Source organism: Phyllobates terribilis, unplaced genomic scaffold, assembly GCF_046119375.1.
Source record: "Phyllobates terribilis strain yellow unplaced genomic scaffold, ASM4611937v1 Scaffold_7__3_contigs__length_470593459, whole genome shotgun sequence".
NCBI classification, from domain to species: Eukaryota; Metazoa; Chordata; class Amphibia; order Anura; family Dendrobatidae; genus Phyllobates; species Phyllobates terribilis.
Window position 1 is genome coordinate 131,266,176 of NW_027362767.1, and position 25,697 is coordinate 131,291,872.

A 25,697-nucleotide genomic window follows, 5' to 3' on the forward strand; every position below is an offset into this window, starting at 1 on the left:
CACCGGAGCTGCCGCCTCACCAAACACCGGAGCTGCCGCCTCACCAAACACCGGAGCTGCCGCCTCACCAAACACCGGAGCTGCCGCCTCACCAACACCGGAGCTGCCGCCTCACCAACACCAGAGCTGCTATTTTGTTATGTAACCCCTTCTTATGTACAGCACCATGGAATCAATGGCACTATATAAATAGATAATATTCTCCTGGAGAAGTAGTGCTGGCGCAGACCATCTGTCAGATTTGTATAGACAGCCATACGGCGGTACAGTACAGAGCCCATGTCCCTTTAAGAAAATGTGGCCATGTGCATTAGGGCTTAGAAATTACTAATCTCCTTGTGTTGCACTGCCCTACTCTAGCCCTGCACCAAGCATTATACAGTTATAGGTTTTGACTGCAGTACTTTATTTTTATTTAATTTTTTTTTACTTAAATGCATGTATTTTATGAGAAAATTTTCATTAACAATATGGCACCGATTGCCTTCTATTGCCTGTGTGTTGCACAGTCCATTGCTGGCTGCAGAATGAGGCATACGTATGTGAAATATATATTACATTTATATGCACACACCTATACATACAACATGGCACCCGTCAAATTGTTCCATAAAATGATTAAATATTTCTCCCAGAAAATTCTTGCAATTACACGTTTTTGTTATCAACATGTTTATTTCCTTTGTGAATATTGGAACGACCAAACAAAAACAGAGAAAAAAATTGCAAATTGGACAAAATTTCACACAAAACCCCAAAAATGGGTCGGACAAAATTGTTGGCACCTTTCCAAAATTGAGGGTAAAAAAACTTTGTTTCAAGTATGTGATGCTCGTTCAAACTCACCTGTAGCAAAGTAACAGGTGTGGGAAATATGAAAATCGAAACTGAAACCAGATAAAAAGGGGAGACGTTGACTCAATCTTTGCATTGTGTGTCTGTGTGCCACGCTAAGCATGGAGAACATAAAGAGGAGAAGAGAACTGTCTGAGGACTTGAGAACCAAAAGTGTTGAAAAATATCAACAATCTCAAGGTTACAAGTCCATCTCCAGAGATCTTGATGTTCCTCTGTCCACAGCGCGCAACATAATCAAGAAGTTTACAACCCATGGCACTGCAGCTAATCTCCGTGGATGACAGAGAAAAATTGATGAAAGTTTGCAATGCAGAATAGTCCGGATTGGTGGGTAAGCAGCAACAATAAAGTTCCAAAGGACTTTGGCTCAGGGTGCATCAGTGTTAGTGCGAACTACCCGTCGACATTTGAATTAAATGAAACGCTATGGCAGGAAACCCAGGAGGACCCCACTGCTGGCAAAGACATAAAAAAGCTAGATTGCAGTTTGCCAAAATGTATGTGCGTAAGCCAAAATCCTTCTGGGAAAGCTTCTTGTGGACAGATGAGGCCAATATACAGCTTTTTGGTAAAGCACATCATTCTATTGTTTAAAGAAAAAGAAAGAAAAAGGAAGGAGGCCTACAAAGAAAAGAATAAAGTACCTACAGTAAAATATGGTGGAGGTCCAAAATGTTTTAGGTTTGTTTTGCTGCCTCTGGCACTTGGAGCCTTGAATGTGTACAAGGATTCATGAAATCTGAAGATCACCAATGGATTTTGCGTCGCAATGTTCTGCCCAGTGTCAGAAAGCTGGGTTTGTGTCCTAGGCCATGGGTCTACCAGCAGGACAATTACCCCAAACATACTTCAAGAAGCATCCAGAAATGGATGGAAACAAAGTGCTGGAGTTCAGAAGTCGCAGCAATGAGTCCGGATCTAAATCCCATTGAACACCTGTGGAGAGATCTTAAAATTGCTGTTGGGAGAAGGAGCCTTCACATATGAGAGACCTGGAGCAGTTTGCAAAAGAAGAGTGGTCCAGGATTCCAGTAGAGAGGTGTAAGAAGCTTGTTGATGGTTATAGGAAGCGATTGATTGCAGTTATTTAATCTAAAGGGTGTACAACCAAATATTAAGTTGAGGGTGCCAACAATTTTGTCCAACCAATTTTTGGGGTTGTGTGAAATTATGTCTAATTTGCCTTTTTTCTCTCTCTGTTTTGTGTTGCTCTAATACACACAAAGGAAATAGACATGTGTATAACAAAATGTGTAATTGCAATAATTTTCTGGGAGAAATACTTCATTTTCTGAAACTATTTCAAGGGTGTCAACACTTTCGGCCATGACTGTATAAGTATGTATATTCAGTGGGGAAAATAAGTATTTGATACACTGCCGATTTTGCAAGTTTTTCCCACCTACAAAGAATGGAGAGGTCTGTAATTTTTATCGTAGGTACACTTCACCTGTGAGAGACAGAATCTAAAAAAGGAAAACCAAATTAGATTTTATTGCATGAAATCAGTATTTGATCACCTATCAACCTGCAAGAATTCTGGTCTCACAGACATGTTAAGTTTTTTAAGAAGCCCTCCAAATCTGCACTCATTACCTGTATTAATTGCACCTATTTGAACTTGTTACAGGTATAAAAAGACACCTGTCCACACAATCAATTAATCTCACGCCAACCTCTCCACCATGGCCAAGACCAAAGAGCTGTCTAAGGACACCAAGGACAAAATTGTAGACCTGCACAAAGCTGGGATTGGCTACAGGACAATAGGCAAGCAGCTTGGTGAGAAGCCAACAACTGTGGTCACAAGTATTAGAAAATGGAAGAAACACAAGATGACTGTCAATCTTCCTCAGTCTGGGGCTCCATGCAAGGTATCGCCTTGTGGGGTAAGGAGGATTCTGAGAAAGGTCAGGAATCAGACCAGAACTACACAGGAGGTCCTGGTCAATGACCTGAAGAGAGTTGGGGCCACAGTCTCAAACATTAACGTTCGTAACACACCGTGCTGTCATGGATTTTGGCAACATCTGAGTTAATTACAGACACACCTGTGGATGTATTTTAATGCACACCTGAAAACACACTGCTTCTTTGTGTAGCATCATGGGAAAGTCTAAATAAATCAGTCAAGATATCAGGAAGAGAATTGTGGACTTGCATAAGCCTGGCTCATCCTTGGAGACAATTTCAAGATACCTGAAGGTGCCTCGTGTATAATTGTTTGTACAGATGAACAAGTACAAACAAGATGGGAATGTCCAGCCATCATACCGCTCAGGAAGGAGACGGGTTCTGTGTCCCAAAGATGAACGTGCTTTGATCTGACATGTGCATATCAACCCAAGGACAAAAGCAAAAGACCTTGTGAAGATTATGGTGGAAGCTGGTAAGATTGGGTCAATATCCACAGTGAAACGAGTACTGTATCAACATGGATCAGTTACACCAGTTTTGTAAGGAGGAATGGGCCCAAATTCCAACCAACTATTGTGAGAAGCTTGTGGAAGGAGATCCCAAACGTTTCACCCAAGTCATTCAGTTGAAGGGCAATGGTACCAAATACTAATGAAATGTATGGAAACTTTTGACTTTGCAATAAGTAATAAAAATGCCTTAAAACATCCTCTCAATCATTATTCTGGCATTTGGCAAATATTAAAAATGATGGTAATCCTAAATGACGTAAAACGGGAAAGGTTTATTCTGATTTCATGTCAGATATTGAGAAAAACATGCAGATGTGTCTTTATATAGAGTGGATGGAAACTTCTGGTTTCAACTGTATAAAGAGACACAGACACACACAAACCATTGTATGGGCAATTAAAAAACACTTCTTTTTTTTTTAACAATATTTTTTTGGGGAGCTGCCACTAGTTGCTTTTCTTATCTGGAGGGTTTGGTTATTGCCAGGAAGGATTCGCACCCTCATTGCTCTGGTGCTGCTCTAGTTTTTTTTTTATATTCTATATATATCCATCCAAAAAGGAGGCAGCACATCCAAAATACTGAGGATCCTTTATTCACCAACCAAACGATTCCACTATTTTGGAAGTTCTCTGGAAGCCACTTGGAACACACAGCCGCAGAGTTTTTATATTGTAAACGGAATAGTGTCTTGTCCAGGCACTACCTAAATAATACAGACTATGGCAACTTCGACACTGCAAAGCTAGTCCCAGTTCGGTCCCACAAAACGGCTCTCGTCTATAGTAACCAGTGATACTTGCAGTTTGGTGCACACGGCCTGTGCAGTCTCTGCTCAGAGAGATTCTGGATTGTCTCTCTTCAGCTCCAATACAATACACTCTGCTCAGCTTCCCACAGCTGACCGACCAGTGAACACATGGCCTGGTTCTAGTCATAGCTATCCAGGGGCATCTAATCAGGACCTGTAGTGCTAGGATTTAACCCTAGTCTACCTGGCTCTTTTAAAATATATACACACAAATATATATATATATCTATATATTTATTTGATTTTTTTTGCACAAAACTGATTTGCCTCTTTCAGTAGACCGCACTTTACATAAATGTTCCACAATGCCTTCCTGCTGGATACGTTTCTTTGCATAAATGCATTGGCTGAATGTCTCTTTAAAACACGCCACTGTAACAAGAAAAGCATTTCATCCACCCCATCATGAAGCACTTCTGTTCGAGCGTCACACATGTGATCTTACAGAGACTGTCAAGTTCCAACCTACATAAGTGCTTTTTGCGGCGGCTGTTCCTATCTTTATAGGATATTATGTCTATGCAGATCCGATGATCTGCTGCTAAGTGGAATGATAATAAAGTGAGAAACACCGCAATGAAAGCGATACAGCGGGCGTATGTGGTTACTGTGAGAAAGCAAACACCAATGTAAAGAAAATGTAGGAAAATCAGAATGGTTACACAAGTATACAAGTCCTTAAAGGGACTGCTCATTGTTATTTTATAAAGGAGTGCAGGCTGTTTGTAAAATCTAAGACTCATACGATGGGAAGAGAGCTCCAGAAGTAGAACCGTGCTTTTAGGAAGGACCCCTCCATGGGCCAGCTACCCTCCAGTAAGAAATTCAATAATTCAGGGGTTTTCCTCTGAACAGATCTTCCTCTGCAGGTTCTCTGTACGACTGAAGACTTGTCACCAGAGACGATATCACATGATTTCAATCTTCATTTTGTGCTTTGCTTTATTAAGGCTTTCTTATGTTAACTAGTGCTAGAAGTTAAAGTTCAATTGGAAACATCCTGGAAATGGCCCAAGATCCAATCACCTAAAATGCTTAGGCGAAACGCGCGCTGGGGAGCTCGGATACGATTTCATCATAGCCAGGAGGAACTTTTTAGGCAATTTAGGCTACAGTAGCTCTTTTTTGAGAAATAGATCAGACAGTCTAACTGTTACTCCTCACACATAACTATGTTGTTGCTTTGCAGATCCTACCTTGGACCACTTTTGGTAGGCGTGGAATACCAAGGTGAGGAAGTTTGTTATTTGGAAAAGACTCAAAACTTCTGAGCTGATCAATTTCATATTGCTAAAGAACGCAGCTTTGCCAAAACTCTACAAAACCCCTGGCCATAGTGTTCCAGTTTGAATCCCTCTATAAATTAGGTAATTATATAGTTTTTCTAGGAAAGAATAGATGAGTCCAGTGTAATGCATTCATGGCCCCACAGAATGAAGCCTCACGCTTCATGTGACCCCTGCATTCAGTTAACAACAAGGTTATATGGCACCAGAAATGTGCTGGGTCATCAAGGGACGCATCCATGGGCGTATGGAAAGCTGGAATATTCCTCACTGTTACTGCAACAACCACCTCGCCCCCGGGGCGCTCGTCTCTGGCTAATGTCATGCTGTTAAGAAAATACACGTAGAAATAAGTAATAATAAGAAAAAACCCTGGGAAGACAAGATGTCCTGTCCTAATTATCTGGCGTCGGTCACAGAAAATGCTCTGGTCATGAAGGAGTTAAAAAAGTAAATAAATAATTTTTCATAAAAAAAAAAAAACAACACTGTCATTTTATAAAAAATATATATATGAAAAAAAGCTTTCATAACATGTTCCCTGATGCCTCTGATAAATGTATGCGATGTAATTCAGAGCTGGGTAATGTGACTCATTTTCGGTGGGCATGTCCTGTTGTCAAACTCTGGAAATCAATTTTTGATCTTTTTCATAGTCTCTTTGGTACAAATGTACGAAATTCCCCAGTAGCAGCACTACTTTCTGTTCTCCCGACGTCTATTTCATCTATCAAAAAAGGACTCAAATATTCCTGACAGCAACAAGACAAGTCATCCCTAGACATAGGAGATCATCCACACCTCCCTCTGAGCTACAATGGGTGGAATCTGTGGACCTCTTAATATGCACAGAAGATTATGTGTGGCATTGTTCAGGGTAAATACACCCATTATTCATTACATATCTTATAAGATTGAGTACTAGGCTGTTTTTATATGATTTGTCTATGAATGAAAAACACAGCGCAAGAGCCACAGCGTAGTGCAAGAGCCACAGCGTAGCGCAAGAGCCACAGCGTAGCGCAAGAGCCACAGCGTAGCGCAAGAGCCACAGCGTAGCGCAAGAGCCACAGCGTAGCGCCGTGACCCGATCCACAGACAGATTGTCACAATGGATTGTGTTCAAATAAAGTTTTCCCAGGACAAGAAATGCTAAATAATAGGAAGTAATGTGGCAGTTATGTGCTAATCCACAAGAATAAAATATACAACTACAGACTCGTCTCGGATGCCACTTGCCTGCATTTTCACAGCAATTACTACCGAAATAAGCTCTTTGTCCAGTTCCTTCACAACTAGAAGCTTCTTCAGAGTCAGACTGCAGAGCCTGAAAAAGACAAAAGAAAAAAACCTATTAAAATACAATAAAATTAAACGTTATACATATGCACATACATTTGCAATTAAAATTATTCAGCTCCCATTTCAAAATTAGGTTTATTAGTAAAACATATAACCTTTCTGCTATTTGCAATAAACTGATCAAACAAGAACAATTTAAAAGCACGCACTTGCAAGTGCTGTATGGATGGATCTGACCAGCCTCGGCGTCGGGGCGCTGCTCTCATTCTGCAAAGGCAAAGCTGCTTCTGCTGGCAGTGGCCTGGACCAGCACAGTTCGGACCCATTGGTTCAGTCATGCCGCCAACCTAAACGGTCAATCAGGAGCGCACTATCCCCCTTGCAAGCAGGAAGCTGGGAGGCAGGGAAGCAGTGAACTCCTGAAGATAAATGTACCTGGAGATATAGCTGGAAATATAGTTCACAAGTTGAAAGTTATACTGGGAGGTGGCAGAAAGAGGCCATCACCGGCTGCCACCACAAGAGTATTCACCAAGTGCACCAGTGAACTAAGGCCCAATGGCTTTCCATTACTTACAGGGTAGTAGCAGTGACGTCCCTACTACAACACGACCACTGTAGCCAAAAAGCGTGCTCAGTGATCTTGTGGCACCTACCTTGGTATTTAACAGTCTGAAATATCTACTGAATGAAAGGCATCATGGTTTACTGCGTGGCCATCAGGTTACCCTGCACTTCTACTATGCTGCGGAGGAAAAACAGTTTCTTCTAGCAGCACAGGAAAGCCCAGTTCATGGTCGTGCTGCTGCTCTGAGCCGTCAATCTTCAGGAGCGCACCGTTCCAGGGTACACAAAGTCGGGAGGCAGGGGAGCAGTGCGCTCCTGAAGAATGAAGGGGAGACAATCCCTAACACAGATTGGGGCAGAAGTGGCTTTCCCCAAGGAGAACAGTTGTGTGGCGTCTTATAGGTTATTTTCCATGGGAAAAAATATGCAGATTAGCGTTCCTTCAGAAAAGTAATTAAATTCTCTCTAGTGCCACCTATTAACAGTGCAGTTTTCTTTCGGCAGAGCGCTAGTCTGCATACTTTTTTCATGAAGCACTGCCAGTAAGACTCCATACACCACTGGTCATATTTCACAAATCCATTAGAAATTAACCATTAATGATTCCATTCTAAAGGCAGCAAATAAATTACTAACATATTAACGCTGATTAATTTTAGTTTACTGAAACCAGAAAACCCCTGAGTCGAGTGGGTGGGAGTGAAGTCTTCCTAGAACCAGATCTGCTAAGAAAAAAAAAAGGGGGGCAGCTCCCACTCTGGTGGATACGGCCCATCCATGTGTAATTGTCCAGCATGTAAGGCTAATTTCAGACCTCAAAGAACATGCCATGATTTTTTTGATCTGAACACAACAGCCTCATAGGAATATATGAAGTTACTGAGTTCAGGTCAGGAGGTCCGTGACCGGTCCGGAAATCATGGAACCGTGATACTCGGAGGTCCTGATATGTTTCCCATCCGTCAGATGACAGAGGCTGATCCACAAAGAACAGCTATCCACTAATAGATTTCACATAGTAAAATGAGTGTGGAAATGTATGCAAATTGATACACAGAGGGCAAAAAAAAGGAACTGTGGATGTGGTTTGAATATCAGACTGAAGATTGTTATTTTGCCCGGACAACCCCTTTACTGTTCTGCAACTCAAATGGCTAAAAGTCAATAGCACAGGAGCAGACATCAATGCCGTGGCGGCCTATGATTACCCGGGAGGGAGGGAGCGGAGGCTCGTTCCTCTACTGTTCAGCCCTTGGGCATTATGTGATTGCCCAACGATTCCCTGCTGGAAATAGATTAAATCCAATCATTGTAGTCACGGGATTTCACACAGCTCGTCATAAAATGCTTGCGGAATATCTAACAATAGTGTTTATTAGTCATTTAGTTATAAATAAATCTTCCTTCTTTATTAAAACGTGACTAGTGACGATTAATAAGTAACTAAACTGGTTATTGATGACTGGCGCGGAGGATGGGCAATGTAGGAAATATAATTTATGTTAGCATTCGCAGGATGCACTCGTTCGACTGAAGGCCATCTCTCCAACTCCTCTACATACATGAATACTTAACTCGGCCAAGAGTTCACATGTTTTCAATGGGGAGAGGGAGGCGAGTTGCTGGCAGAATCCTTCAGCGGGTGGCTTATTTCCAGAGAGAACAAAAAGGATAGGGCATTGAAATTCAACAAACCCAGTCTTTCCTCCAGCCCTACACACATTGATGGCAGTCTGATGCTACATAAAAGGATTTCACAGGGCTCGGTGCGGCCCTGACGTGGCCATGTTGTTCACTTTCCCTAATATCTGCATCCTCCTCTTCCCAAATTGACAGCTGTGGCTTTAACAGGAACCAAAGAACAGAGATAGATGGAAAACAAGTAGGACGGTGCAGCGATCTACTCGCACCACGCCAATGCTGCCCCAAGAACCTGAGCTTGGGTTGAACAGTCATTTTGTGCTGACAGATTGCCTTTAAATAGGCAGGTTTGATGAACATTAATCTAATGTATATGGGCACCTATGTTTTCTCTGTAGTGACCTATGAATGCAAAACCTGGACGGTAAAGAAACAAGACAGAAGAAGAATCAACACCTTCGAAATGTGGTGCTGGAGAAGGATGCCATCAAGGATGGCAAGAAGAACAAACAAACCAAGCCAGACTCGTCACTCAAAGCAAGGATCACCAAGCTGCGACTTGCCTACTTTAGACACATTATATGAAGAAAGCAATCACTGGAGAAGGACATCATGGTCCAAAGAATAGAAGGACAAGGCGAAGAGGAAGACCAGCAATCCGATGGCTTGATCCTATCAAGATAACAGTGGAGAAGACCCTGGTGGTCCTATCTAGGCTTGCACAAGATCGATCTTCTTACAGAAGCAGTCCCATGCATGGATCGAGGATCCATAAGGGTGAAAAATTTAGAGAACAAAAGTCTTGAAGAAAAAAAAAAAAAAGAAGGCAATATGGCAGCGCAAAGACTCTGGTTTCAAAAACTAAAAGCATTTTCTCGAATACGTCACTATATTAATTCCTTTCTTCCAGGTTCTAAAACCGTGACAACCATGCTACTGCTCTGCACGAGGCTATTCCTACAGGAATGAATGAAAATGCAGAAGAAAAAGAAAAACTAGGTCAGCAGCATCATGGAGTCTGCAAGCCAACTTCTAGGAAACAGTAATATTTTCTGCTGCCCCCGCAGCGGCTTCCCTGCGCCAAGCTTGGTTTGTCGTCCCTTACAGATGATCTGTTCTGTCAACAGTCACCACTGATGCCAGAAGAACTGGGCCCAGCCAGGAGATCAGGAGAGCAGAAGAAGAAAAGCATTTTCTTTCTTACATGAGCTGTTGAAATCTGAAGGAGAAGAACTGCACCAAATTCAGTGTGAATCTTAAGGGCACACGTTAAGTATTTGGTGCAGAAATTTGTGCACCTCTAGGCAGGAAAAACGCCCATGCCTACTGAGCTTCTATTTGACGCTGCGTAAACTCACCTGCAGCGCTCCAAGGACTCTGATCAGCGGCCACGGACTACCAATGTGGCCATTAAACTAGAGGAGTTGAGTTTTGTTTCGGATTCATACTGAGCAAATCCATCCTGTGAGCCTAGCCCAAGATGACCATTACAATCTCAATCAGCTATCCACAGGAAAAGCATCAAAGAGGTTTACGGATTTCGGAAAACCTGTGCACCCGTTGCATTTGGTTATTAAAAACACAAACACTGCCTTACTCACCCTCCTCGGGTCCACTGCTGAGTGGCCACCGCTGCTCACATCGACAGCACCGCAGCTCGTGCAGTCAGCTCAAGCAGCGCCGCTGTGCTCAGATACTGGCTGCAGTGCCATCAACGTGAAGTCATCTCTGCAGACAGCAAGACACTGGGAGCAGTAGTGGAGACTCAGTGATGGACCCGGGGAGGGTGAGTCAAGTACAGTTTTATTTGGGAAGGATGGAGGTGTTTGAATCTGGAAAACCCCTTTATGATTTGAATTCAGGAACACCCCTTTAAGATGCTCATTTAAGAAAACTAACCCCTTGACATGCAGAAACTCACTACAATGCAACAGGGTTTGTCACAGCAGAGGGAATTCTTCATGGGGGAACATGACAAGTGTTACTGGAAATGACACTCCTGTGTGATGTGACACGGACTCCTTCGGTTAGTGGTCGCTATGAGGTTCTGGTGGTCAGTAAATCCTAGCTTAGTGCTGAACACGATGCGTTACATTCCAGCCAGATAAACCCGCCTTTGAATCATCAGAACATTGAATTCTGAAACAATGTCAGCACATTTCTCCAAGTGATCTCTAGAAAGGAATCTTGCTGGATCTTTTTATAAACGGAATCTGGTGTAACAATATTCCAGCGCATTTTTACCCTGCTTAAAGCGTAAGTCAATGCATCCATAACGGTCTAACAGATGCGCATCCTTCTCCTGGAACCTGCACCTATCGAGAAAATGGAATATATAGGAGCGGTGCTGGAAACCAAGGAACATGGCGAATGATAAGCATCTTAATGTACCTAAATGGGAGCGATTCTTTAAAGTGGTTTTCCAAGTTGTATCTTCAGGAGCGCAGAAATCCAGGCCCACTGCTTCCGGGTTTGCTGGGGCAAGTGCGTTCCAAAAGAATGACAGGTCAGATGAGTGGCATAATCGCGTCGTTGGTCCAAATTAAGCTCTCTTCCCCGGCTGCTATAAGAAACGCTGGGGGACTGAATCTGACAATCTTGCAAGAAAGCTGTAAAGCTTGCCATCACCTTGGTAGATCTTACTAATGCCATCACCTTGGTAGATCTTGCCATCAATGCAATGACAAGATCTATGATGGCAACATCTACCAAGATGATGGCACTAGCAAGGTCTATACCTTGGTGGTGCCATCACCTTGGTAAGTCTTGCCATCATAAACCTTGCTAGTGCCATCACCTTAGCAGATCTTGCCATCATAGACCTTGCCATTACCTTGGTAGACCTTGCCAGTGCCATCACCTTGGTAGATCTTGCCATCATAGACCTTGCCATTACCTTGGTAGATCTTGCCATCATAGACCTTGCTATTGCCATGACCTTGGTAGATCTCGCCATCAAAGACCTTGCTAGTGCCATCACCTTGGTAGACCTTGCCAGTGCCATTACCTTGGTAGATCTTGCCATCATAGACCCTGCTATTGCCATGACCTTGGTAGATCTCGCCATCAAAGACCTTGCTAGTGCCATCACCTTAGTAGATCTTGCCATTGCCATCACCTTGGTAGACCTTGCCAGTGCCATCACCTTGGTAGATCTTGCCATCATAGACCTTGCTATTGCCATGACCTTGGTAGATCTTGCCATCATAGACCTTGCTAGTGTCATCACCTTAGTAGATCTTGCCATTGCCATCACCTTGGTAAACCTTGCCAGTGCCATGACCTTGGTAGATCTTGCCATCATAGACTTTGCTAGTGCCATCACCTTGGTAGATCTTGCCATCATAGACCTTGCTAGTGCCATCACCTTGGGAGATCTTGCCATCACAGACCTTGCTAGTCCCATCGCCTTGGTAGATCTTCCCATCATAGATCTTGTTAGTACCATCATCTTGGTAAATCTTGCCATCATAGATCTTGCTAGTACCATCATCTTGGTAGATCTTGCCATCATAGATCTTGCTAGTACCATCATCTTGGTAGATCTTGCCAATGGCATCACCTTGGTAGATCTTGCCATCATAGACCTTGCCAATGCCATAACCTTGGTACATCTTGCCATCATAGACCGTGCTAGTGCCGCACACTGCTTGCTCAGGTAACCGGTCCGGCAGCGGCTGCAGGATGGCTGGTAACTCCAGCACTTAAGCTGTATATATAAAATTAAAATTCTCTCCATTCTTGAGAAGGGGAATTTTTAAATAATTAAATTGCAGTGTTGCTTGTTTTTACATGTACGTTGCAATTTTACCCATTTCTGAGCTTGAACCGCTCCATTTAAACAACTAAACTTATTTTTATCCCACAATATCAAAAATAAAGTGAAGATAAGAAACTAATATTAAACACCTTAAACGTCACAACATTTTTCTGCACTGCATGGATCACCCACTCAAAAACTGCTCAAATCTGTCCACAAATCTGTCTGCAAGGAGGGATCAAATGATACTTTCTGCTTATATAAAGACTATAGAGGGGGAAGCTGAAGGGAAACAAAGGCAAAAAGGCACAAAAGAGAAACTGCTGAGACTTTGAGTGCAGAGGGAGAAACCGGCTACAAATGCAGGATACGAGTCGCATAATGGCCAGAATTAGGCTTCATGGAAAAAAAAGTTAAAAACTTTGTATAATGTAATAAGCTTCCCAGCGTTCTCTACAGAAGGCAAGAAAAGTCCTGTAAGCATCACCGATCAGAAGCGTCACTTTACCCCTGGGCTGAGCTCCCGCCTGCACCTACCCACTGAGGAATACATCACACGAGCTGTCAGGAGTGACACCAGGAAAGTGACAACTGTTCTCAGCAGATTTCTGTCTGCGGGAATTGATGGTTACTGCCCACACAATTACAGCTCTGACAGACCATGCCGAGCTTTACTCCCCCAACACTATCAACACTGGGATAGTGCAACCACTGGAGGGGATAATCTGTACGAGCAGATAAGAAACTGTTCATACACAAGATTAGCAGCATCTGACAATATTACAGGACTCCGGCTGCTCCTACATAAAGGGTCGCTGTACCTACATCCATTATATATCCTACATAAAGGGTCGCTGTACCTACATCTATTATATATCCTACATAAAGGGTCGCTGTACCTACATCCATTATATATCCTACATAAAGGGTCGCTGTACCTACATCCATTATATATCCTACATAAAGGGTCGCTGTACCTACATCTATTATATATCCTACATAAAGGGTCGCTGTACCTACATCCATTATATATCCTACATAAAGGGTCGCTGTACCTACATCCATTATATATCCTACATAAAGGGTCGCTGTACCTACATCCATTATATATCCTACATAAAGGGTCGCTGTACCTACATCCATTATATATCCTACATAAAGGGTCGCTGTACCTACATCCATTATATATCCTACATAAAGGGTCGCTGTACCTACATCTATTATATATCCTACATAAAGGGTCGCTGTACCTACATCCATTATATATCCTACATAAAGGGTCGCTGTACCTACATCTATTATATATCCTACATAAAGGGTCGCTGTACCTACATCTATTATATATCCTACATAAAGGGTCGCTGTACCTACATCCATTATATATCCTACATAAAGGGTCGCTGTACCTACATCTATTATATATCCTACATAAAGGGTCGCTGTACCTACATCTATCATATATCCTACATAAAGGGTCGCTGTACCTACATCTATTATATATCCTACATAAAGGGTCACTGTACCTACATCCATTATATATCCTACATAAAGGGTCGCTGTACCTACATCCATTATATATCCTACATAAAGGGTCGCTGTACCTACATCTATTATATATCCTACATAAAGGGTCGCTGTACCTACATCCATCATATATCCTACATAAAAGGGTCGCTGTACCTACATCCATTATATATCCTACATAAAGGGTCGCTGTACCTACATCTATCATATATCCTACATAAAGGGTCACTATACCTACATCTATTATATATCCTACATAAAGGGTCGCTGTACCTACATCCATCATATATCCTACATAAAGGGTCGCTGTACCTACATCTATTATATATCCTACATAAAGGGTCGCTGTACCTACATCCATCATATATCCTACATAAAGAGTCGCTGTACCTACATCTATTATATATCCTACATAAAGGGTCGCTGTACCTACATCTATTATATATCCTACATAAAGGGTCGCTGTACCTACATCCATTATATATCCTACATAAAGGGTCGCTGTACCTACATCTATTATATATCCTACATAAAGGGTCGCTGTACCTACATCTATTATATATCCTACATAAAGGGTCGCTGTACCTACATCCATTATATATCCTACATAAAGGGTCGCTGTACCTACATCCATCATATATCCTACATAAAGGGTCGCTGTACCTACATCCATTATATATCCTACATAAAGGGTCGCTGTACCTATATCTATTATATATCCTACATAAAGGGTCGCTGTACCTACATCTATTATATATCCTACATAAAGGGTCGCTGTACCTACATCTATTATATATCCTACATAAAGGTTCGCTGTACCTATATCTATCATATATCCTACATAAAAGGGTCGCAGTACCTACATCTATTATATATCCTACATAAAGGGTCGCTGTACCTATATCTATTATACAGTACAGACCAAAAGTTTGGACACCCCTCATTTAAAGATTTTTCTGTATTTTCATGACTTTGAAAATTGTACATTCACACTGAAGGCATCAAAACTATGAATTAACACATGTGGAATTATATACTTAACAAAAAGTGTGAAACAACTGAAAATATGTCTTATATTCTAGGTTCTTCAAAGTAGCCACCTTTTGCTTTGATGACTGCTCTGCACACTCTTGGCATTCTCTTGATGAGCTTCAAGGGTCGCTGTACCTACATCCATTATATATCCTACATAAAGGGTCGCTGTACCTACATCCATTATATATCCTACATAAAGGGTCGCTGTACCTATATTATATATCCTACATAAAAGGGTCGCAGTAACTATGCCCTTTATATATCCTGCATAAAGGGTCGCTGTACCTATATCTATTATACAAGTGCTTCCCACAAAATTAAAATATCCTAAAAATTTTTATTTATTTCAGTTCTTCAATACAATAAGTGAAGCTCCTATATTATATAGAGTCATTACACACAGAGTGATCTATTTCAAGTGTTTATTTTTGTTAATGTTGATTATGGATTACAGCCAATGAAAACACAAAAGTCATTATCTCAGTAAATTAGAATACTTTATAACAGCTTGAAAAATGTTTTTAAAATCCAAAATGTTGGCCTACTGAAATGTATGTTCAGGAAATGCCCTCAATACTTGGTCGGGGCTCCTTTTGCATCAATTACTGCATCAATGCGGCGTCGCATGGAGGCGATCAGCCTGTGGCTGCTGAGGTGTTTGATAGCAGCCTTCAGCTCGTCTGCATTGTTGGGTCGGGAGTCTCATCTTCCTCTTGACAATACCCCATAGATTCTCTATAATAGATTCTCTATGGGGTTAAGGTCAGACGAGTTTGCTGTCAATCAAGCACAGAGATACTGTTGTGTGTAAACCAGGTATTGGTACTTTTGGCAGTGTGGACAGGGGCCCAAGTCCTGCTGGAGAATGACATTTCCATCTCCAAAAAGCTTGTCGGCAGAGGGAAGCATGAAGTGCTGTAAAATGTCCTGGTAGACGGCTGCGCTGACTTTGGTCTTGATAAAACACAGTGGACCTACACCAGCAGATGACATGGCTCCCCAAACCATCACTGATTGTGGAAACTTCACACTAGACCTCAAGCAGCTTGGATTGTGGCCTCTCCACTCTTCCTCCAGATTCTGGGACCTTGATTTCCAAATGAAATGCAAAATTTACTTTCATCTGAAAGCAACACCTTAGACCACTGAGCATCAGTCCAGGTCTTCTTCTCCTTGGCCCAGGTAAGACGCTTCTGGCGTTGTCTATTGGTCATGAGTGGCTTGACACCAGGAATGCGACACTTGTAGCCCATGTCCTGGATACGTCTGTGTGTGGTGGCTCTTGAAGCAATGACTCCAGCAGCAGTCCACTCCTTGTGAATCTCCCCCACATTTTTGAATGGCCTTTTCTTAACAATCCTTTCAAGGCTGCGGTTATCCCGGTTACTTGTGCTCCTTTTTCTACCATACTTTTTCCTTCCACTTTCCATTAATATGCTTGGATACAGCACTCTGAACAGCCGCTTCTTTAGCAATGACCTTTTGTGGCTTACCCTTTTTGTGGAGTGTGTCAATGACTGCCTTCTGGACATCTGTCAAGTCAGCAGTCTACCCCATGATTGTGGAGCCCACTCAAACAGATTAAGGGACCTTTTTAAACGCGTAGGAAGCCTTTGCAGGTGTTTCTTAATTATTCTAATTTACTGAGATAATGGCTTTTGTGTTTTCATTGGCTGTAAGCCATAATCATCAACATTAACAGAAATAAACACGTGAAATAGATCACTCTGTGTGTAATGACTATCTAATATAGGAGTTTCACTTTTTCTATTTAAGAACTGAAATAAATTAACTTTTTGATGATATTCTAATTTTGTGAGAAGCACCTGTATATCCTACATAAAGGGTCGCTGTGCCTATATCTATTCTATATTCTACATAAAAGGGTTGATGATATAGTGATGATTGAGCATGCTCGTTGCTCGAGATTAACGAGCATGCTCGGGGCTAGCACCCATTATCTTCAGCGTGCTCGGGGGTTAAGTTTTCGTTGCACCGTGAACATGATTTGTGACTGTTTGACAGCTTTAATACCTGTGAGGAATGCCTGTTTTTCCAGCATTCCTCACATGTATTAAAGCTGTCAAAAAGTCAAAAAGCATGTTCACAGTGCCACGAAAGCTTAACCCCCGAGCAAGCTGAAGATAATGGGTGCTCGCCCCGAGCATGCTCGTAAATCTCGAGCAACGAGCATGCTCAATCATCACTATTGATGAACCTATATCTATTATACAGCTCTGGTAAAAATTAAGAGACCACTGCAAAATTTTCATTATCTCTGATTTTTCTCTTTATAGGTATATTTTTGAGTAAAATGTACATTGTTGTTTTATTCTATAAACTACTGACATGTCTCCGAAATTCAAAGCTAAAAATTTTGTATATATTTGCAGCAAATGAGAAATCGTCAAAATAAAAAAGAAACAGAGAAACAGCGCTTTCAGACCTCAAATAATGCAAAGAAAACAAGTTCTTATTCATTTAGAAGCAACAATACTCATGAGGGTCTTGATGTGGTGCTCCTTCATCCACACATTGATTGACCTAGCTGTGTGGCATGGGGTATTGTCCTGCTGGAAAAACCAGTCCTCAGAGTTGAGGAACATTGTCTGAGCAGAAGGAAGCAAGTGTTTTTCAAGGATAACCTTGTATGCGGCTTGATTCATACGTCTTTCGCAATGATTAACCTGTCCACTTCCTGCCTTGCCGAAGCATCCCCAGATCATCACCGATCCTCCACCAAATTTCACAGTGGTTACAAGACACTGTGGCTTGTATGCCTCTCCAGATCTCCGTCTAACCATTAGACGACCAGGTGTTGGGCAAAGCTGAAAATTAGACTCATCAGAGAAGATTACCTTACTCCAGTCCTCTATGGTCCAATCCTTATGGTCTTTGGCAAGCTTCAGCCTGGCTCTCCTTTGCTTCTCATTGATGAAAGGCTTTTTTCTAGCTTTACATGACTTGAGGCCTCTAGGAGCCTGTTACGGTCTGTTCTTGCCGTGCACTTCACCCCAGCTGCCATTTGCCATTCCTTTTGTAGGTCACTTGATGTCATCCTGCGGTTGCTGAGTGACATTGGAATAAGATGACGGTCATCCCGGTCAGTGGAGAGTCGCTTTCGCCCTCTGCCGGTCTGTAGCTTTGTTGTCCCCAATGTCTGCCACTTGACCATGTTGTAGTGGACTGCTGTCTTCAAAATTTTAAGGATGGAGGCAACATGACGCTCACTGTATCCCTCTGCTAGTGAAGCCAGAATTGAGCTCTTCTTTTCCTCACTCAAGACTTTTCTTTTCAACTCCTTTGGCATGGTTAAAAGTTATTTTTTCATTCAAATTACTTTTGGGCTATTCCTAGCATGTGTTTTGCCATCCAGCTTGTCCTATTGCAAGAGGATTGTGAAGACCACAGCAGTGATTTTTATACTTTCCCTCGTTACATAAGATTTGGTTCAGGTGATCACCTAATCAGAAGCACATTAAGTAGAATGAGGTGGACTGTGGTTGGAATTCAACTGACGCTGGAATGGAATGACTGAAGACATGGAGAGAAAACTGGGCAGTGGTCTCTTAATTTTTGCCAGAGCTGTATATCCTACATAAAGGATCGCTGTACCTATACCCTTCATATGTTCTATATAAAGGAGATGTTAACACAACTTCATCTCATTTTATATACAGAAAAAACTGCAAATCACTGTAAAAAAAAAAAAAAAAAATCATGTCACCTGAACTCTGAAAAATCATTCCAAAGTGCTGACCACTAGGTGTGGTAACTTCCCGTCATCAAGTGTAAACCATCTTCAGCAGAAGAAATGATAAGACAGATTACAGGACATTGGGGGTTTGTCTCTGTGTCCATCCGCCTCTCCTGACTGTCAAACTGCATTACAGACAAAAAACTTTGAACAATGGAAAGAACACCGTATGTTGTCTTACTGAAGTAAAGGAAGCTCCAGCAACTATAGTGCTGGCAGAATATAAAAAGATAGGTTGGCGTGACGCAACCCAGAAGAATTGGGATAGTTTCAGTTCAGACTGCTACGCACTCCAAAAGCAGTTTTAGCTTATTGTAGGAGGTACGAGCAGCACATTTCACATACTACTTGCATTTGCTAATCCTTACTTCCCCTTCCTAGCAGAATGGCCGATACTAGCAGGGAATTACAGATATACAACCCTGGTGGTCTTCTCTGGACCACCTGCTACTTGTGTCCCATTAGGGAAAAAAGACATTACCGGGAGGGAATGCTACTGTCCCCCGCTCCTCCTCCTCTTCCAAGATCCATGAAGTTTTTATTTTTCCCATCAAAAAAGCTGCACGGGGCTTGTGTTTTGGCATGATGAGTTGACGTTTCAAATGACGCAGTTCACTTTACCTAATAATGTACTGAAAACGTATTCCTAATGTAATAAAATTGTAAAAAAAACAAAAAACAACTCCATCATGATTACGTCAATACTAGGGATGAGCGAACTTGTGGAGGTTCGGGTTTAGTACTGTGCCCGAACTAGATCCATGGGGGAGGAGGGACACTCACTCTCTCTCCCCCTAATCAAATAGTGGGTAGTTTACAAAGTACACTGGGAAATAAGACAAAAGCTACTTTACTTAAACTGTACTAAAGGCGAAAGCTCTAAAGCAATATTATACACTGCTCAAAAAAACAAAGGGAACACTTAAACAACATACTATAACTCCAAGTAAATCAAACTTCTGTGAAATCAAACTGTAAACTTGGGAAGCAACACTGATTGACAATCAATTTCACATGCTGTTGTGCAAATGGAATAGACAATAGATGGAAATTATTGGCAATTATCAAGACACCCTCAATAAAGGAGTGGTTCTGCAGGTGGGGACCACAGACCACATCTCAGTACCATTGCTTTCTGGCTGATGTTTTGGTCGCTTTTGAATGTTGGTTGTGCTTTCACACTCGTGGTAGCATGAGACGGACTCTACAACCCACAGAAGTTGCTCAGGTAGTGCAGCTCATCCAGGATGGCACATCAATGCGAGCTGTGGCAAGAAGGTTTGCTGTGTCTGTCAGCAGTGTCCAGAGGCTGGAGGCGCTACCAGGAGACAGGCCAGTACACCAGGAGACGTGGAGGGGGCCGTAGGAGGGCAACAACCCAGCAGCAGGACCCCTACCTCCGCCTTTGTGCAAGGAGGAACAGGAAGAGCACTGCCAGAGCCCTGCAAAATGACCTCCAGCAGGCCACAAATGTGCATGTGTGTACAAACGGATAGAAACCGACTCCATGAGGGTGGTATGAGGGCCCGACGCCCACAGATGGGGGTTGTGCTCACAGCCCAACACCACGCAGGAAGCTTGGCATTTGCCACAGAACACCAGGATTGGCAAAGTCGCCACTGGCGCCCTGTGCTCTTCACAGATGAAAGCAGGTTCACACTGAGCACATGTGACAGACGTGACAGAGTCTGGAGACGCTGTGGAGAGCGATCTGCTGCCTGCAACATCCTTCAGCATGACCGGTTTGGCAGTGGGTCAGTAATGATGTGGGGTGGCATTTCTTTGGAGGGCCGCACAGCCGTCCATGTGCTCGCCAGAGGTAGCCTGACTGCCATTAGGTACCGAGATGAGATCCTCAGACCCCTTGTGAGACCATATGCTGGTGTGGTTGGTCCTGGGTTCTTCCTAATGCAGGACAATGCCAGACCTCATATGGCTGGAGTGTGTCAGCAGTTCCTGCAAGATGAAGGCATTGAGGTTATGGACTGGCCCGCCCGTTCCCCAGACCTGAATCCGATTGAGCACATCTTGGACATCATGTCACGCTCCATCCACCAACGTCACGTTGCACCACAGACTGTCTAGGAGTTGGTGGATGCTTTAGTCCAGGTCTGGGAGGAGATCCCACAGGAGACCATCCGCAACCTCATCAGGAGCATGCCCAGGCGTTGTAGGGAGGTCATACAGGCACGTGGAGGCCACACACAATACTCAGCCTCATCAGGAGCATGCCCAGGCGTTGTAGGGAGGTCATACAGGCACGTGGAGGCCACACACAATACTCAGCCTCATCAGGAGCATGCCCAGGTGTTGTAGGGAGGTCATACAGGCACGTGGAGGCCACACACAATACTCAGCCTCATCAGGAGCATGCCCAGGTGTTGTAGGGAGGTCATACAGGCACGTGGAGGCCACACACAATACTCAGCCTCATCAGGAGCAAGCCCAGGCGTTGTAGGGAGGTCATACAGGCACGTGGAGGCCACACACAATACTGAGCCTCATTTTGACTTGTTTTAAGGACATTACATCAAAGTTGGATCAGCCTGTAGTGTGTTTTTCCACTTTAATTTTGGGGGTGACTCCAAATCCAGGCCTCCATTGGTTAAGAAATGTGATTTCCATTGATGATTTTTGTGTGATTTTGTTGTCCGCACATTCAGCTTTGTACAGAACAAAGTATTCAATGAGAATATTTCATTCATTCAGATCTAGGATGTGTTATTTCAGTGTTCCCTTTATTCTTTTGAGCAGTGTATTTTCCAATACGTGGCTTTAGCTACGGTCAATTTAAATAAAAAAGAAAAAAAATCACGGCGAGAGAATAGCAAAAGCACTAAAAGATCAGTTAAGCAAGCGTTAAATTTATCAACAGGAATAAAAGGATGCTAGGAAAAAAATAAAGAGAAAGAGAGCCTAAATCAATGACTTATTCTCAAAGGCTAACAATACAACAAGACTTGTCTTTATTAGTTTCTGAAGCCAATAACACTATGCCATATGCAGGGCCCAAAGAACAATTGCACTCTCTCAAGAAACAAAAGACAAGGAAGAAAAAATAAAGAATGCCGTGTCCTACCGCCATTGTGTCAGCTGCTGCACTCGGATGTTGTGCTGTTATCATAACCCGTGATGTAGCAGCTGGTAAAAGAACAGTTCGAGCAAAAAAATAAAATAAAATCACAATTTCCTTCATAATTTAACCAGGCCATCTGTTGTTGGCAGAACAGGGACTGGGAAAATATACAGAATAATTAACAATTATAAAAATCTACAGTAAAATGTAGAAATTATATATAAAAAAGAAAAAAAATCATACTGACATTACTTGTGGCTTCTCCATTTAGTAGCAATGACTGAGTAACACAGTGTCAATATGGAAGTGACAGGGTCTTTGCATTCGATCTCTTGCACCCACCCACCTATATAGGGGAACGCAGAGTCCCTGGCACTATATACACTCCTCAACATTGAAATTGCAACACCAAGAAGGAAAAGTCATGGAATTACAGAAATAAGATGTAGAGACATGTTACTGATCTGCAAGTGATGAAAAAAAAATGGAAACTTCACTATGAAAAATATCTAGATATATTCAGTATGGCGTATGAGCGCTATGTGCAGAAATCTCCGCACTTACAAATCTTGGCGGCTATCAATGAGGTTATTAATGGTCGTCTGAGGAAGGTTCTGCCAAGCAGAATGCACTTCGGCAAATCATCAAGATCCGCTGCTGGCAGCACCCTCAGCAATTACTAATCAGTGATGTCCTAGATGTGATCGATAGGAGACAAGACCAGAGATGTTTAGGCCACACAGGTTGCTCACAGTAGAATAAGAAACATCAAGCTTGGGTTGTAGTGCTGAAATGGGCTCCTGAGACACTTTGGAGAAATGGCCGCACCACTAGTTACCCCACAAAATCAATGGAACGCCAAGCAAATGAAGACTAGAGGGGTCCGGCCTACGTACATTATGCCACTCTACACACCATAATCCCACAAATAGGACCGGTGAGACGTCCTACCATAAAGGGCTCTTCATTTTGTTGTCCACGTGGTCTCTAAACCATTCTCCAGCTTTCATTGCTACTAAGATAAAAAAGGGAGTCAGCCCTTAAGAGGACAGACCTCCATTCTCACCTCTATTGCCACATTGCTTTGCACCACGATACCCTTTGAGAAAGGTTGCGATAGGTCAGTGGTACATCTGCAGCTGGATGTCTGGCTCATAGCCCAACGTCGTATAAACACTTACTGACTGTGTAGATACTTGCTTGACGCCTTAGGCTTTGTATGTGACGTCCAAATTCACTTGCAGCACAGAATGGATCAGTATCTGAACCAGTGGTGAAACCATTTCATCAGCTTTTGAGGATCCATTTTACACCACACCACACCACCACCAGGTCGCATGTGGCTTGTTCTACTGTGAGCAGTTAATGTGGCTCAACGTTCTACCAAGGCCTGCAGGGTCTCCGTACTGATCTCTCATTGAGCACACATGGCAGACACTTGTCCATCACCTGCAGCGAGGTGGGAGACGCCAGTAGTCTCTGCTGGATTCATAACTGGCTCAGTGATCGGACCCAATGAGTGGTCATAAATGGTTATACATCCAGTTGGAAGAATATCTCAAGAGGGGTGTGAGGAGCTGCCCATTTTCTAAAGACTATGATACTTTTCCAGCAATGGACGACCATTTTTGTTAATATTATTATTGTGTTTTATTAGTGATTTACTTGTTATGTTTTATATAGTTCAGATAACTTGTCAGTATGTGCATTAGATTCACTTGTAAAATGTCCAGCATTCCACTAATCTGTATCTCAGGAGTATCTAACCATTGTTCCAACAGCCAATAATCTCATTATGTGTGTGTAGATTGTAGACACAGTGAAGCAGTCTCCACAGGGGGTCTTACATGCAGTCTCAGATGAAGGCTTCTAGAATATTCTTCATTGTTTAGCGAACAGTGAATGTTTAAGGGGGAGGGTGTGATCACTTCTGTCCTGGGAGGGGACTGAGCCCAGTGGAAGAAAGGACAGACATGTTTTAGAGGGTTGGGTGGAAGGATTAAAGGAAGAGGATGGAGACCGTGGACGTGGAAGGATGAATGGATAAACATGTTACCATTAAGGCCTTATACAAAGCCAGTGGAACTACTGAACCAAGATTGGGAATTTGAGGACTGAGAGAACTGTATTTTGGCCATTTACCTGAAATTGCTTATTACCATGGCTGTAATCAATAAAATATTGTTGCATCGTTAATCTGCCTGGGTGATTACTTACAACCCACAACCTCGGATCTCTACACGGGGTATCACAAGGCTCTGTCCTGGGCCCTGTGATGTTCGACATCTTTATCAATGATTTAGATGAAGGAATTGAGGGTAAACTGATTACATTTGCTGGTGACACAAAGCTAGGAGGGATAGCTCATACTAGACAAGAGAGAGAGAGGATTCAGAAAGACCTAAATAAACTGGAGCAGTGGGCAGCAACTAACAGAATTTCTTTTAACAGAGAGAAATGCAAAGTCCTACATATGGACAAGAAAAATGAAAATAGCACAAACAGAATGGGAGGAATAGGGCTAAGCAACAGCACGTGTGAAAAAAACTTGGGTATACTAATAGATCATAGACTGCACATGAGTCAACAGTGTGATGCAGCAGCAAAAAAGGCAAATACAATTCTGTGATGTATTAGGAGAAGCAAAGAGTCAAGATCATGTGAAGTAATTATACCCATCTACTCCTCCATGGTCAGACCTCATCTGGAATATGGTGTCCCTTTCTGGACACCACATCTTAAAAAAGAGACAGAGAAACTGGAGCAAGTTCAGGGAAGAGCGACCAGAATGGTGACCGGTCTGCAAACAATGTCCTATGAGGAATGGTTACAGGATCTGGGAATGTTTATCTTGCAAATGAGAAGACTGAGAGGAGACTTAATAGAGGTCAACAAATATCTCAAGGGCTGTCACACTGTAGAGGGATCATTCTTATTCTCATTTGCACATGGAAACATGAGAAACAATGGGATGAAACTGAAAGGGAGAAGATACAGATTAGATATTAGAAAAACTTTTTGACAGTGAAGGTGATCAATGAGTGGAGCAGGCGGCCACGAGTGGTGGTGAGTTCTCCTTCAATGGAAGTCTTCAAAGGCTGGACAGTGAGATGGTTTAGTGACTCCTGCATTGATGACCCTGGTGGTCCCTCTTCCAACTCTACCTTTCTATGATTCTATGACCCTCTATTCAAACTCTGGAGCATTTCAGATAAGAAAAAAAAAACCTGGTGGCAATCACGCAGACAGGCTGATTCATATTGCCCGTGGTTTAGGAAGCAGGAATCAAGCGACAGGTTCCCTTTAAATAAAATGCAATCAAAGGGGATGAAAATGTCTCATAACTCAAAATGGTCTTGATTAAATTATCTTACAGGGCAGAAAACAAGCTTTCAACAGGTCCATTGACGGAAGAAAGTTGCAGGTCTCAGAAAATGACGACAAACCACATTTTTTTTTTTTTTTAGACAAAAAAACAAAAGAAAAAACACAACTATACAATTTTGGTATGGCTGTAGTCGTTAAGATTTGTTCACCCCCACCCCCATTTTTCAGTTCGCTGTATGGTAAAAGAAAAAAAAAAAAATGTAGAGAGTCATTCAAAACTACTCTAGGAGGAAAAGGCGGGGGGGGGGGGGGGGGGGGGGAGA

At 42.5% G+C, this 25,697-nt stretch overlaps 1 protein-coding gene across 9 annotated transcripts in view; it reads right to left on the reverse strand.

Moving 5' to 3' along the window:
* Positions 1 to 25,697, reverse strand: part of PACS2 (phosphofurin acidic cluster sorting protein 2) — a 116,567-nt gene that overhangs the window by 64,017 nt on the left and 26,853 nt on the right. For all 9 annotated transcript variants that reach the window (XM_073639165.1, XM_073639163.1, XM_073639162.1 and 6 more), the window contains exon 2: positions 6,625 to 6,712. In XM_073639165.1, coding sequence (XP_073495266.1) covers positions 6,625 to 6,712 — 88 coding nt within the window. The remainder of the gene's footprint in view (positions 1 to 6,624; positions 6,713 to 25,697) is intronic.